Consider the following 16913-nt stretch of genomic DNA (forward strand, 5'->3'; position numbering starts at 1 on the left):
GCTTGCCAGGCAGGCGCTTTTGCCGCTGAGCTAAATCCCCAGCCCCAGCAAATGTAGTTTAAATATAAAGAGGCAAACAGTTTAAAAGTAAAAAGATGGAAAATACTATAATAATATTATTAAAAGAAAACTGAATTAGCTATTTTAATGTTAATATTAAATATTTTATTATTTCTAAAACTTTTAAAATTTTATTTTACTAATATAAATTAATAGTTAATATTAGGCAAAATAAAAGTCAAAGAAAGAGTATTACTCGGGATAAAAGGGTAATTCTATAAAAACAAAGGAGTCAATTCATCAGGAAGACATAACAATATAAATATTTCTTCCCTATAAAAAGCTTCAAAATACATGAAGCAAAAACTTCAGGGAGATTGAACTGCAAGAAGGAAAGAACCCTCATAGTTATGGCTGGAGGTTTCTATGTCCTTCTCTTGATAACTGGCTATCAGGAAGGATATATAAACCTGGACAACACTGTCAGCCAACTTGACCCAACTGGTATTTACAGAATCTTCCACCCTTCAGTAGCAGAATGCACATTCTTTTCAAGTACACTTGGTCTGTTTACCAATACAGACCATTCTGGGGGCCACGAACAAGTCTGAGTAAATGTAAAATGATTCAATTCATGAAAAGTATATCCTTTCACCACAATAGAATTAAATTAGAAATCAATAACAAAAAGATGGTTGGAAAGTCACCAAATATTTGGAAATAGACTTCTAACTAATCCATATATTAAAAGACATTGAAAAAGTTACTAGGAAGTTACTAGGAAGCTGAATGGAAATGAAAATACAACCTATTAGAATTTATTGAATGTCAGAAAGCCATACTTCAGGGGAAATTTTTACGACTTATTAATTACTTATCTTAGATTAATTCCTATATCAAAAATAAGACAGATCAAATCAATAAACTCCACTTCTACCTTAAAAAGCAAGAAAAAGGAAAGCAAATTAAACCCAATGTAAATATAAGGAAGAAATAATAACAATCAAAGCATAAATCAGTGAACTACAAAACAAAATCAATACAGAAAAATCAATGACATCAAATATCAATAAAACTGATAAAACTCTAGCTAGGAAAAAAGTGAGATGATGTAAATTACTAATATCAAGAATGAAAAAGATGAGACTGATGTACTAAAGATTCTATAGATTTTTTTTTTTTTTTTGCCTTTTTGAGACACGGTCTTGCTATGCAGTTCAGGCTAGCCTTGACCACACTCTGTAGCCCAGGCTGATCTCAAACTTGCAACGATCCTCCTGCCTCAGCCTCCCAAGTGCTGGGATTACAGGCATGCACCACCACACCCAGCATAAGATTCTACAGATACTAAAAAGAATAAAGGAAAGGTATAAACAATCTTCTCCTAATGAATTCAACAATTCAGAAGACATGCACAAATTACCAAGAATACACAAACTATCAAGGTTCACCTAAGAAGAAAGATAATCCAAATAGCTCTATATCCATTAAATAAATTGAATTTATAGTCACATATCTTTCACAAACAAAACTCCAGACCCAGACAGCTTCACTAAAGAATTCTACCAAATAATCAACAAAGAAATAGAACCAGTTCTACAGAAATTCATCCAGACAAATAAAGGAGGGAATATGTTACAACTTGGATAAAGAATATCCCCTAAATACCTCATGTGCTTGAGGCCAGGGGCTCAGCTCAGTGGTGCAGCACCTGCCTGGCAAGCATGAGGTCCTGAGTTCAATTCCCAATACCAAAAAAGAAAAAATACCTCATGTGCTCAAAGGTGGGGCTTTGGAAGGTGAATGAGTTATGGGGGGCAAGACAGCACAGTGAATTGATGTGAAGAGGTGGGGCCTGGTCAGAAGTGGGTCACTGAGGGTGTGACCTGGAAGGATTCGTCTCCCCTGGCTTGCCCGTGGCCACCATGACAGGCCCCTCTATCTTGTTGCTTCTGCCTGGAGCAGCCACCATCCAAGGACTGAAACTATGAGCCAAAGTAACCCTCTCCTTTAAATGGTATCTGTCAAGTACTGGGTCTCAGCAACAGGAAAGCAGCTAAGACAGAATGCTTCCTAATTCATCATGTGAAGTCAGCATTTCCCTGATTCCAAGGACACAGACATAAAACCACCACCCAACTGGCCACCACCAAAATACCTGCAAAAATTCTGAACAAGACTTTAGCAAATCTAATTCAACAGTATATAAAAAGGATAATATGTCAAGAGAAAATGGGTCTCATTCCAGGAATGCAGAAATGGCTTAACATATGAAAACCTAGTGTAATTCACCATATGAACAAATGAAAAAAGTAAAACCAGATGATCATATCAATGGAGGCAAAAGAGAATTTGATAAAATTCAGTATTCATATAAAAACTCTTAGCAAACTGTTAGTAGCAGAGAACTTCTTCCAAGTGGTTAAGGGCATTTATGGGAAACTCGCAGCTGACATAACTTATACCAATGAAAGACTGAGTGGTTTCCCATGAGAGCTGCAACGAGAGACAACATTGCTCTCACCACATCTACCCCACACGGCATAGGATGCTTTGATCAGTGCGATTAGACAAGGAAATGTAACAAAAAGAGGCCATTTGGAAAGATATGAGACTTTCTTTTCTTTTTTTGAGGCAAGGTCTCGCTCTGCAGTTAAGGCTGGCCTTGAACTCACTTTGTAGCCCAGGCTGGCCTCGAACTCACAGCGATCCTCCTGCCTCAGCTTCCCAAGTGCTGGGCTTACAGGTGTGCAACACCATGCCTGGTGACTTCCTTAATTCTCATATGGCATGATCATCTATATAAAAATCTAATAGAATCTACAACAATAGTTACAGAATAGTAATACTTGAGTTTATCAAGGCTGCTAATGTAAAATCAAAAAAAATCAACCATATTTCTATATACTAGCAATGAAGAATTGGAAATTAAAACAAAAAGCACCATTTACAATAGCATAAAAATATGAAATACTTGGGATAAATCTATAAAATATACAAAAAGGCCTCTCTTTAGAAAATGTAAAATCTTGCTGAGAAACATTAAAGAAGGCCTAAATAAGAGACTCCCCTTTTCAGTGGAAGGAACACCTTAAATTTTGTTAAGATGTCAGTTCTTCCCAAATTGAGCTTGAGAACCAATGTAATCCCAGGAAAAATCTCAGAGGATTTTTTTTCTAAAAAATAACAAGTTGCTGATTTTAAAGTTCACTTGGAAATGCAAATGATCCAGAATAACCTATTTGTTTTTTTAAATGATAATGTTGGAAGATTATCCAACTGAAAAACTTACTAGAAAGTTACAACAATAAAAATAGTGAATTAGTAGTATTGTATAAGTATATAGATTAACTGGCAAAATTCAGAGTATAGAAATGAACTTTTATATTTAAGCTTGGAAATTTCATTTTTGACAAAGGTGACAAAGGCAATTAAATAGGGGAAAGGATAATCTTTTCAGTAAGTGGTACTAGGACATTTAGATAGTCACAAGCAAAAAAAGATGAATTAAGACATTTACTTCCTATCATATACCAAAATCAATTCAAAGTGTTATTGTCTCTTTTTTTTGAGACAGGGTCTGACTATGTAGTTCAGGCTGGCTTTGAGCTCACTATGTAGCTCAGGCTGGCCTCAAACTCACAACGATCCTCTGGCCTCAGCCTCCTGAGTGCTGGGATTACAAGCGTGTGCCACCACACCCGGCGAAGTGGACCATGGACCTAAATGTAAAAAACAAACAGGAAATAAACCAAATAGGGATCAATAGATGAATTTAGAAACAAATCATCATACACAGTTACAATGGAATGTCATTCAGTAATAAAAAAGAATAAACTAGGGCCAGGGATATAGCTCAGCGGCACAAGCATCTGCCTGGCAAGTGCAACGTCCTGAGTTCAATTCCCGGTACCAAAAAAAAAAAAAAAAAAAAGAATAAACTAGAAACACAGATCAATGTGGCTGAGTCTTAAAATAATAATCCTGCAAAAGAAGCAATCTTAGACTCATTAGCCTCCAGAAACTGTGAAAAATAAATGTCTATTTTTGAGCTTAAAAAAAAAGCAAGACAAAAGAGTACAGGCCGTGTGACTCTACTGACACAAACACGCAGAAAGTGGCAAAAAGAAACTGGTGGTTGCCTGGAACATGCACACAGCTTGGGAGGAAGACATTACAGGTGGACACAAGGACACCTTGGGTGATGGATATGTTCACTATCTGGTTGTGGGAATGGTCTCATATATATATATATATATATATATATATATATATATGAAATTGTGATACATGAAGTTTCTAGTATCTCAGTTTTACTTCAACAATGTTAAAAAATTAGGTTGACTCAGCTACATGTTGGGAGGCTAATGCGGGAGGATCAAAAGTTTGAGGTAAGCCTGGACAACTTAGCAAGACCATGTCTCAAAAAAAAAGGAAAAGTGCTGGCAGTGTAGCTCAGTGCTCCCTCTTGTCCAGCCCCAGCACTGCAGCTCAGGTCACTATTTCTGGTGAGATGCAGTGTGCGCAGTCCACTGAGGCAGGCGTGAAGCTGGGCAGAGGCACAGGGAGCACCTGGAGACTCTGATAAATGAACAGCAGCAGGACAGCTGGGGCAGCTACAGAATGTGAAGTCCTACCGGACAGGCAGCGAGTCACCATCTTGTCCTCTTACTGCTTGGTCCTCGACATGGGGCCAGTGTCAGGGACTGTGCAGCAGGGCCAGTCTACCAAAGCCTCATATTTCTGGTTAGAAGATCAAAAACAGGGATTCCTAAAGGACCAGAAATGAGTGGAGAGATCACAGAGAAGAGCTCAGGAAAGCAATGTAACAGAACTGCTTATAAACTGCAAGGCTTGGCTTCTACCTGTACCTGTGCAGCTCTTGCCCTGAACAGCACATGAAGACTGACAGGCAGGCCAGCACAACACGCCTCAAGTCCTACCCTGACCCTAGGTGGCCGTCAGGGACCATCTGAATAGCACGCAGAGGCTTTGAGAACTGAATCTACAGCGGCACCACAGCACATGTGAAGTCAGAACAGGAATCCAGAGCCTTATCAGGCTGACTGCCCACGGAAACAAAAGTCACAACATTCTAGTGGAATTTTTAAACAAGACTCAGACTCTCATAATATCCAGATTGTCCAGTAAACAACTCTAAAGTACTAGACACATGAAGAAATAGGAAAATCTCAACTTGCATGGGAAAAAGCAATCAAAAGATGCCAATGCTAAGATGATACAAATAGTGGTATATTCTGACCAAGACTTTAGGTTAGCTTCTGTAAAAGTGCTCCAGTGTGTTTACTATATATACATTACTAAGACTGCAGGTGAATCAATCAAATCAACTATTCTTTCACAGCTTTTAAACAGGCCATAACTTGTTACTTCTTCATTAAAATGTCAAAATATGGGGAAAATACAGGTGAACTGAAAGACACAAACATTTTACATTTTCCTATTATTAGAGACAGGCATAGAGCAGAATAACATGAAGGGGGGGTGATGAGGTAGAACAGTCAGCTGGTAGCGATGATCTCTAGGGAGGGTGTGTGTGAAAAAGCATTTATAACTGTTTTGAAAAATATTAATCAGAGCAGGCAATGCAGTTCAATGGTAGAGAACTTGGCTTGCATGGGTGAAGCCCTGGGTTTGATCCCCAGCCCTACAATAAAATAAAAGTAAACTAAACTACATTTTGTGCACTTTAAGGAAAACAAATGTAATTCAGACTCCAGCCATCTATGACAATTGTATCTGGTTAAACAATGTGCAGCCGGATTTCAGTGTCATATGTTAAAAGAGGAAAGCACTAAAGTTACAGGAAAATAGATATAAATAATCAAATAACCTTGGGCTGAGGAAAGTTCATCGGAGATGTTACCAAGGCAGAGCCAGTAAGGGACTGCAGTGTGGGGACAGCCACAGGGCAGCAGCAACAGCACAGCCACGCATGGCTCACGGTGGGGACCAGGGCCAGATGTGCTGGACGGCAATGGGACAGAGCTACCTCAAGCAAACAGAGCACCTCTGCCCAGTGATCCCACACCTGAAAACTCGGCCCCACAAGAACACAGGCCCAGTACAACAGCATATGCCTGCCACTCAGGGAGGAATGACTCAGAGGGTGGCTGCACAGCATGGCCTCTTACTGAGCACATGCTGACCAGAGCACAGTGGTTGGCAGATGACCTGTAGGATTCCCATCAGCCAAGAGAAAAGCAAGAGAAAGAAAACAAATTCTAAAAGTAACACTGACAAAGCCATTACATGTCCGTGTATTTATGTATAAACATATATGGGCCTAGGTAGCAGTTTATTACAAGTCTGGAGCAAAATATAGACGTACATACTCTAGGCTGCTACCACAGGATTAGGGTTAAGGATGGGCTGAGACAGTGTGTGTGCGAGGGTGTCTCCAACGAAACAACACCCACACTGTCGTCTCATTTGTGTGCATGTGTGTACAGGTGTGCATGAGTGCACATAAAGGCATAAATTAGAGGGTAGACAGCAAAATGCTACTGCTGGCCCCCACAGGCTTCTGCTTCATTTATTTCTAACCCCTGCTTGAGCTCTTTTGAATGATTGTGTTTACAGACATACACATAACGTCAATCTATACATGTTCTGTATAGTGCTTGGCGTCACATCCAGGTCCTCACACATGCTATGCAAGAGCTATACCACTTAGCTACATACCTAGCTCTGATTAAATCCTATTTGTGTAACAAAAATGACAATAAATATGGCAAAATAATGTATATTTTAAAAATTAAAAGGCAAAACAAAATTGGGAAAAAAAATTTCAGCTTTTTATATAGGGATAATCTACATATAAAGAGCTTTCCTAAACTAATAGGAAAAAAATCCTCCAGAGAAATGGGTAAACATCAGAAGCAGGTAATTCATAAAATAATTATATTATGTAGTCAACCTCAACAAGTATTTAATTATTTATTTGTTTGTTTGTTGAGATAAGGTCTCACTATGTAGTTCAGTCCAGCCTTGAACTATGTAGCCTAGGCTGGCCTCAAACTCATGGCAGTCCTTCTGCCTCAGCCTCCCAACTGCTAGGATTATAGGTGTGCGCCAACATGTCCGAAGCAACAAATTTTTCTTTTTTTTTCTTTGGTACTGGGAATCAAACTCAGGAACTTGTGCTTGCTAGGTAGGCACTGTACCACTGAGCTATATCCCTGGCCCAACAAATTTTTAAATGAATAGAAATTTTTAAAAAGAATCAGGAAATAGTAATCAAAATGTGATGACATTTTGTGACAACAAGGGTTAGAGGACCGAACTTTTCACTCACTGTGGGATGGAAATGTAATTTTTTTCTCTGGAGAACAAATTGGAAATGTAAAACCTTAAAACTACATATAGACTTAGACTCTGACATTCTGTCTCTAGGAATTTATGCTATGGGAAATGTACCAAAACACATGCACAAGTATGTTTATGGCATCTTGCTATAAAATACATAAAGCTGAAAGCAACCTAAAGAGCATCTGTAGGGTCAGCCATGATGTGGAATGCAACACAGCTGTTGACACAACAGCACAGACTTCCAGTTAAAGGTGGTGGCTGAATGTACACGTATTTACTCCTTTTAAACACATCTAAATGAAATAATGGAAAAATAAGCCTGGCATGGTGGTGCATGCCTGTAACCCTACAACTCAGGAGACTGAGGCAGGAGGACTGGCATGAGTTTGAAGTCAGCCTGGGTTACATGGTGAGTTTAAGACCAGCCTGAACTACATAGTCAGACTCTGTCTCAAAAAAAAAACAAACCCTAAAACAACAAAATAACAGAAAAATAAACAAGTAAAACTAGCACATGACTGAAAACCTAAGAGTGCTACCTGCAAATCAGTGCATGAGAAACTTCCAGAAAAGAATAAAGTACAAGAGATGACCCTAGACATGTAGTGGGAAGACAGGAACTCATAACCCCAACAGGCAAAATCAAGGTCCTCTGTAACGAATGAGTTTCCCCAGCTGACTTTCTGAATAACTCCTGGATCAGAAGCAGCATCAGTTTAGAAAAAGGGCACAATGGGTGTGGTTGGTTGAGAAATTAACCAAAGGGCATGGAGACAGCAGGCTCTACTTCAGAGGCAGAGCATTTTTGCTCAGATTGGAGTTGGCACAGCAGCTGTATTACTGAGTATTATTCTGACTGTCAGACAGTCAGGTCTAGACCACAGAAGAGCTCTTTAAAGGGGGATGTGCAAGCCACTTCCTCCTACAGCCAGCGTGAGGCCGGAGTGTGGGCATCCTGCACCCAGACTCCCGCCTGTGTCCTTGCCCCTCCTCACACAGCCTTCAAGGCAGGTCAGCCCCTCCCTCTGTAAGCCCTGGGTCACTGAACATGCAGACGCTGGAGGAAGGCACTGGCTACTAACCATGGGCCCGTGGGACAGATGGATGTGAGGAATGGAAGGGAAAGACAATTTACAATTTCTTGTCCATCAACTTCCACATTTCTTGAATTTCTTTACCATGAATATATTCATAATTATAGATTGTACAGCATATATCTGAGTAATTTACATATTTAATCAACACATTAAAATATAAATATAGACTCAGATCAGTATTGATGTCTAATGACACCAAGAGATGTTAAAATAAAAACAAGGTGGCTTTATTTTGTAGGAAAATAGTATTTTATGAATACATATGCTTAGCACAAAGTATGGAAAGACAGACACACAGTGTCAAGCACAGTCGGCTCCACATGGTGAAACCATGGCGGCTTTACTAATTGATATTTCTTTTTTGTACTTAAGGAAATTTTCTGTAATAAGAAATGAGTAACAAGTCTTCTTTACATCAGAACTATGAAGTCATCTAAAAGGTAATTGTTTTAAGTGTTATTAAAGGTACACCATAAACTCAGGGGCATTTATAGCTTTTTTCACGAGAGAGTCTTCAACAACCAAAAAATAGAAGTGGTCACCAGAGACACTTCTGGAAATCAGAAGTTACCTGTCCAGCACAAATGTGAAAAGGAAGACCACAAAAGGGAGCAGAAAGAGGGTCCTTTTCGCCTTCAGTACTGGAGTCCCTGGGTTTGAGGGGGGAGGAATCCCCTTCACTAACTCAGCACTTCAGAGTCTTGCTCCCAGAATACAGAAGTGCTACCAGAGGGTTAGTCGGGTGAATATACAGACTGAAACACAACTATCAGTGTGAGATCACCTCTTGGAAGTTGCACAGGCAAAAACATCTAGGAAAAACTTCAGTGGCGAGGCACAGAAATCGGCATTCAACAAAGAACAGAAACTTACAGGATTCTTGGCTGAAAGTCTGCCGGTCACAGTTCCAGTCTGATTCCATGTAGAAGAAATGGAACCCTTGAAAAGGTAAAAAGAATCAGTTTAAACTATGGCAATACTGTGCTGGGCCTTTCACCCATAACACCAACGTTCACTGCTTCTCTAGAGGCCAATGAACTGCAGACCCTGAAATCCCACCTCTAAAATGTTCTTGGAGTTACAAAACTCCTGCCACGGGATCAGGGATGGTGAAGAAGGAAGTTTCTCTCTCACCCAAGTGGAAGCAGCAACAGGGCAAGTAGGCCTTTATGTCACTTACAACTGCAGTATATGGGCAAGCTGGGGATGATGGGGTATGGGTGACCTGACAAGTCAAGTTGGGACTGTGAGTTACTCACAGGTGCTATTACTTGCTGCAGAGCATCAAACAAGTCACAGAACATCTCTGACTACAGTCTCCTTGTGTATGAACTAAAACAATAACATCTGTCTCAAATGGTTCCAGAAGACAGATGCAATAATAGCTGTGAAAGCAAGAGGTCAGCCACAGAGCTTCCTCTTACATGGACAATCTAGAGGCATAATGCCAGCCTGTACTACGTGGAGACCTGAATAATACCAGAACCACAGTTCAAGAATTAGTTTTAAGAATACCAGACCATTTCATCATTTACTAGAATGATAGAAGTTCTATGTGCATCTGAACTCATTTATAAGCATATTCCTAATCATCATTTTTTTGTTTAAAGCCTGTTACCTCTTTCATGCAAGCTAGTAATCCATCTACAAAGGTTGACTTGATCTTGTGAACCTAAATCACAAAGACAAGAATAATCCTTTTGTTAAGTATTTAAACAGGAACAAGCACCAGAGCAGCACTTCACACCGTGCCAGGCATGTGCTGCTGGTCACCTCAGATGGCCTTAGGTGGTGCCAGGATTGAATAACAGTGGCCCATAGAGAGAGATGCCACCCTTCTCTTTTAAAATAAATCTATTATTCTGGAATAACTTTAAATTTACAGAAAAGTTGCAAAGACAAGCATATGAATAAATGCCCAGCCCAGTGCACCCTGTGTGGGCCCTTTCTACTTCTCACCCTTCAGGAGAAAGGGCCCACTGGTCCTAGTGTGTTCCCTAGCACAGACAGCAGGCCACAGGCTCAGTAAATAACAGGACAGTGGTCTGAGTGATGACAGTTTTCAGTGTAGTTCCCAAACAACAAACCCTGGGAAGTGAAAAGCACTTGTGTGAACACAGAAAGGATGAGTGCTAGAGGAGGGGACTGGGTGTGTCATTAACCCTCTGGTAAACAGTACTGGGAAAGGTAAAATGCTGGCCTGGAGCTTGGAAACCAGGGGGAAGGCGGGGCCTTATGTGGATAAGGGCAGACGTTCATTCACACTAAAGTCACAAGCAAAGACACAGTCAGTCTTTTTTTCTTTAATGATCCCGTTGGTTCCCAGTGCTAGGCAGGACGGACTGCAGACTTGAGCAAGATGATGTCAGGATTCAAGGGAGGAGGGCTAACACAAGGTCAACCTGGGAAACTGTACCCCTTAGAGTACTGTTAGGGTGCTTTAGCAATGGTGATTTTTTTAACAGAGACAGGGCCAGGCACTTCCCCTTCATCACAAACTCCTTACTAAAGAGTCAACTTACCTGCCTGTATTCCAAAATTATCTTGGGTAAGGGATGAAGGTCTTGCAGAGACTTTAACTAAAAAATGAAAATATAGGACACAAAAATCAACATTTAAAAAATTAATAACTTTTTTATATACCAGTAATGGTATTTACATTTACAATAGCTTAAAAAAAGTTAAATACCTAGGAATCAACCTAACCAAGGAGGTGAAAAACTGCTACCGTGAAAATTACAGAACACTGAAGAAAGAAATTGTAGAAGACACCAGAAGATGGAAAGTCCTCAAATATTCATGGATTGCCAGAATTAATATTGTTAAAACGGCCATATCACCAAACTCAATCTGTAGATTCAATGCAATCCCATCAAGGTTCTAATATTATTCAGAAAACTAGAAAAAATAATCCTAAAATTCATATGGAAACACAAAAGATCTAGAACAGCCAAAATGACTGTATTACCTTCCCTATAACTGGGACACAGTACGCGACGCCCACAACTTAAAGGAGGAGAGTTTCACTTTGGCTTGTGACTTCAGAGGGCTCAGTCCATACACAGCGGGCTGGCTCCCGGGCAGAATGTCATGGTGGAAGGGCGTGGTGGAGGGAAGCAGCTCACCCACAGCGGCAGGAAGCAGGGAGAGCAGAAAGAGCCGGGGGCGCCCTCATAGGCAGCCCCCAGTGGTGCCCGTCCTCCATTGGACCCCACTTCCTAACACCATATTCAGCTATGAAATCATCAGCGGACTAATTCATTGATGAGAAATCTAACCACCTTCCCAAATCCCCACTTCCAACATATGAGACTTTGGGGGACAGTTTAGATCTAAACCTTAACATCAATCCTGAGCCAAAAAAAGTACTGGCAGCATCATAATATCCTATTTTACAGTATACTACAAAGGCATAGTAACAAAACAGCTTGGTACTAGCACAAAAGCAGACACACAGCCCAATGGAATAGAATAGAGGACAGAAAAACAAACCCGTGCACTACAGACATCTGATTCCTGACAAGGAGCAGAAAATATACACTGGAGAAAAGTCAGCCTCTTTATCAATGGTGCTGGGGAACCTGGACATCCAGTTGTAAAAGACTGAAATTACATCCTTATCTCTCACCCTGCACAAAATCAATTCAAGCTGGACATGGTGGCGCACATCTGTAATCCCAGCACTTGGGAGGCTGAGGCAGGAGGATCATTGCAAGTTTGAGGCCTGCCAGGAATGCATAGTGAGTTACAGAAGAGCCTGAACAACATAGCTCTGTCTCAAAAATTACCTCTCGTAGTGGTTGATAAATTGTGTCAACTTGAGAAGTTTAAAAGTTTAAGTGATTCAGCAGGGGAGCAGGGTCCTCACTTTGTAAAAATCCTGAGGGCATGGAGATGGTGTGAATGCTATACCTGCCCCTGTGGGGTGGGGCAGTAGCTTGCATATAATATAAGGGAGGAAAAGAGGCTTGCTCTCCCTTTTGCTCTTGTGGCTTTTGCTGTCTTCCACCACCTAGAACTGTTGCCCTTCTGCCACACCTCTCTGCCTTGGAGCCAGCTGATTAGGGACTGAAACCTCTACAAACTGTGGGCTAAATAAATCTTTCCTTCCTCAATTTTGGGTGTCAGGTATTTTGTCTCAGCAATGAGAGAAAAGTTACTAAGACAACCCCCCAAAAATACCCTAAAATTTTGACACTGCCAGAAGAAAACATAAAGGAAACATCTGAAGTTCTCGGCACAGGCAAAGACTTCCTGAATAGGAATTCAATAGCACAAGAAATAATAGCAAGAATCAACAAATGGGACTGCATCAAATAAAAAAGCTTTTGTAAAGCAAAGGAAACAATTAACAGTGAACAGGCAGTCTACAGAATAGGAGGAAATATTTGCCAGCTTATCTTTAGAGAGAGAATTAATACCAAGAATATGTAAAGAACTAGAAAACCTTAACACCAAAAACTCAAATAGACCAATCAACAAATTGAACAGATACTTCCCAAAATAAGAAGAACAAATGACCAATAAGTATATAAAAAAATGTTCAACATGTCTGACCATTAGGAAAACGCAAATAAAAATTACTTTCAGATTCCACCTCATCCCAGTCAGAATGACTAACATCAAAATACAAAAACAACTGGGCATGGTGGCACATACCTGTAATCCCAGCACTCAGAGACTAAGATCACTGCAATTTTTAGGCCAAATGGGCTACTTAGTGAGTTCAAGGCTAACCTGGACTACATAGCAAGACTCTGTCTCAAAAAAAAAAAAAGAAAAAGAAAAAGAATACAAAAACAATAAATGCTCCTGGTGAGAGTGCAGGAGAAAAAGGTACACTCCTACATTGTTGATAGAAATGTAAATTAATACAGCCACTATAGAAATCAGTATGGAAGTTCTTCAAAAACCTAAAACTAGAAATACCACGTGACCTTACTATACCACTCCATGGTATATATCCAAAGGAATTAAGGGTAGCACATTACAGGGATATCTGCACATCTGTGCTTATTGTGTGTGGCACAATTCACAATAGGTAGAATATGAAAGCAGTCTAGGTGCTCAGCAACAGGTGACTAGATAAAGAAAATGTGGTATATATGAACAATGGAATATTATTCAGTCATGAGGAAGAATGAAATGTCATTTTTTGGAAAATGATGGAACTAGAGATCACATTAAGCAAAATAAACCAGACTCAGAAAGACAAGTTTTACATATTTTCCCTAATATATGGATTCTAAACAAAAAATTTGACATGAAACTAGAAAGTACATAGGGAGCTATCCAGACCTCATCATGGTCTAGAGAAGTTTATATTTGTAATCCCAGGGAAAAGTTATTAGAATTCTAGTAAGTAAATTTCAATCTACCACCTCCAGTGCAACTCACGGTGAGAATAAAGAGACACAGACATATCTGCAGTTGTGAGGAGCCAAGGGGGTCATAAGTCCAGTTGGAACAATGGCTAACCCAGGTTTTATGAATTCACGAAGGGTGGAGTGGCTTGGGATTGAGTGACTGTGAGTGACTATGAGGATAATCCTGAGAAGTTTAAGTACTGTGAGCTGGGCTAGGTACAACAGCACCTCTGCAATATGCAGGGAAAGGTATGCAGACAGAGTATCAGATTCCAGTAACAGGCAGCCTCTAAATTGGGAGGAATCTGCATAACACAGTTTGAGGAAGTATCTTGTGTTTTTGGTCATTTGCCTCGGCTTTAATGCCCGCCCTGAGATTTCAGGGCCTTTTTCTCCAGGCTCAATCCCATCCCAGCCAACAGTTCGGCCATCTCTCAGCCTAGCTCACACTTAGTAGTAGGGAGGTATAGGCAGGGCATCACTGACTTGTTGCATTGCTTCAAAGGTTATACCAATATGCACTGCTTAAAGCCACTGAGGGAGTCAAGTATTTTCCTAGCCAGCTCTGTACATATCAATACAGGGAAGTAGGGCAAGGGTTACCTTCTTTCAGAGGGAGCCATCCCTGTGGTCCTCCACAGAAAGAATACTATCATTAGAAAAGATGGAGAGAATAAGGCAGAGAGGAGAGGAATGTAAGGAAGGGTAATGAGCGGTATATAGATCAAAATACATGCATATAGAAAATACTATACAGATGTCCAATATTTTTAAAAATTAATATGCACTAATGAAAATACATTAAAAAGTAAAAATAAATACACCACCAATACATTCCTTTCAACATTTCTAACACTAATTTTCATTTGAAGAAAATCCTAGTAATAAATGGTGGTATATCATCATATTTTCCAAAACAAAGATTTGTAACAAACTCAGTTTATCAAGCATCTTAATCCTACCCCCTTACAAAATTACTCCAATATCCATGTGGGATCTAAAAGTGCTTCACACAAGCCTGGAAACAAGAGTCCTCTTGAGATTCTAATTAGTGAAGTCTAAATCTCATATAGGGGAGAAAACCAAGAAGATGTCTATAGGAATACAACTCAGTGGCTTAACAACACCCAATATTTGGCTCACAGTTATCTGGGCAAAATTCCAGGTAGGTAGCACTACAATTTCATCATGAAGTTTGAAATTAATTTTAAAAATCAAAATACAGCATACATACAGGAAAGTGCAGGATCCTAAGAGCATAGCTTGTTGAAGTATCACCAAGTAAACACTCTTGTGCAACCGCTGCCCACATCAAGAAATGGAACATTCCAGTCTCCCAGGAGATCCCTGCTCCTTCCCCAGGGTGATCCCCACCCTGGCCTACTCTACCAACGTGGCCTACTTGTTCCCATTTCTGAACAACAGAGTAGGATCAGCACTTGATGTGGCTTCTTCTGTGTAATGTTTTTACATCGGGGTCCACCCATCTATGTGGCATGAAGCAGTACCCTTCATTGATTTGCACTGCTATACAGGATTCATAGGAATGCAGGGCAATTAACTATCCATTCTATCTTTGAGGAATATCTAGGCTTTTTTCCCCCTATAAGGCTGTTAAGAATAAGGCTATGATGAACATCCTGGTACAGATTTTAGTTAGTGAACATCTGTGGTTTTGTTGAACACATAAAAAAATAGGTGTGATAGAAAGTGCTGGTCCACATCAGCAGAGATGCTGCCAGTGCTCCACGGTGGAGGTGCCATCCATCCCCATCAGCAACGGATGCAAGTTTCAGCAGCTCCACACCTTTGCCAACATTGCTCTCCAGGTCTGGATTTAGCTGTTCTGGTAAGTGAGAAGCAACATCCTATAGTTTTAATTTGTATCTCCCCGATAACGATAACTAATGAAGCTGGCCACAATGGTACATTTGATTAATTGCATATCCCCTCTCATTAAATGCTTGTATCTTTGGCTCATTTGAAGAATTGGTTTGTGTGTATTTTATACTTCTTGATTACAGGAATTTTTTACTCTGAACAAGATTTTTTTGGTCACTGTATTTAGTGCAAGTATCTTTCTCCCTTCTGTGGCTTGCTTTTTCACTTGTATATTGGTGTCCTTTCATAAATTTAGATTTTTAATTTTACTGTCATCTGATTTACCAATCTTTTCCTTCATGGTTAATGTACTTTGTGTCCTGCTGATGAATATTTAGCTACCTCAAGATCTTTAAGTGTTCTCTCATGGTTATCTTCTCTGGGCTTCAGTGTTTTGCTTTAATACTTAGACATACAGTTCACATGGAGTTTGTGTTTGAGTGCGGTGTGAGATGTGGGTCAGGGCTGCCCGTGGTGTGCATGTAGAGAGCCCTCCTTCCTCACTGCGCTGCACAGCCCCTGTCAGAGATCACGTGCTTCCTGTACACACATGGAGGTCTCTTTCTGGATTTTCTATCTTGGTCCATTGATCTATTTATCCTTGAGACCACACCAAATAGGTGATCCCTATTGCTTATCATTAGTCCTATCTATATTCAGTAGACTAAGTTCTCCAATAATGCCCCCACAAGATTATCTTGGCTCTTTTCAGTTTTTCACATTTTCATATAAACCTGGAAATCAGCCTGTCATTTTTCACCAAAAATCTCTGGCCAGGGTTTTAATTAGAACCGTTTAGAATCTACAAATCTACTTAGGGGAGAGCTGATGACATACGATTTTAATGTAATGATGTGAACCACCAAACCCTACCAGTCTCTGAATAAGGACTAGGGACAGAGTTGGAGTTGTGACCACAGAAACACAAATAGGAGTCAAAACAGGGATTCTCAGATGCAGACATGGCCCAGGGGAAGAAGCTTGCCCAAATGTAACCCCAGATACCCTTAGGGGGATGAAGCGCAGGAAAATACCTAACAAAACTGCGGAAAGTCACCTAATGCTTCTAATCTCCGTACTTCACTCAAAAAGAGTTTTTCAGCCTGTCTGTGTATCTTGACATAAGGAGTCTGAGAACACTTAAAAGAATCAGGTGTTTGCTCATATAAAACTGTGTACAAAGTTTTGCAAATGCTGGTTGAAGATCAGAGGCAGAGGCTGTGGGCTACCTGCAGCC

General features: G+C 40.2%; 1 protein-coding gene across 6 annotated transcripts in view; it reads right to left on the bottom strand.

Annotated features, from left to right (window-relative positions):
- Poln (polymerase (DNA directed) nu) overlaps positions 1 to 16913 on the bottom strand; it is a 127306-nt gene that overhangs the window by 59503 nt on the left and 50890 nt on the right. For 5 of the 6 annotated variants that reach the window (XM_013506824.1, XM_013506823.1, XM_013506825.1 and 2 more), the window contains 3 exons: positions 10952 to 11008; positions 10048 to 10101; positions 9303 to 9368 (listed from right to left, as the gene is read on the bottom strand). In XM_013506824.1, coding sequence (XP_013362278.1) covers positions 9303 to 9368; positions 10048 to 10101; positions 10952 to 11008 — 177 coding nt within the window. The remainder of the gene's footprint in view (positions 1 to 9302; positions 9369 to 10047; positions 10102 to 10951; positions 11009 to 16913) is intronic. The other variant, XM_013506826.1, reaches the window with a different exon arrangement.

Source organism: Chinchilla lanigera, unplaced genomic scaffold (assembly GCF_000276665.1).
Source record: "Chinchilla lanigera isolate Chin_1 unplaced genomic scaffold, ChiLan1.0 scaffold00113, whole genome shotgun sequence".
NCBI classification, from domain to species: Eukaryota; Metazoa; Chordata; class Mammalia; order Rodentia; family Chinchillidae; genus Chinchilla; species Chinchilla lanigera.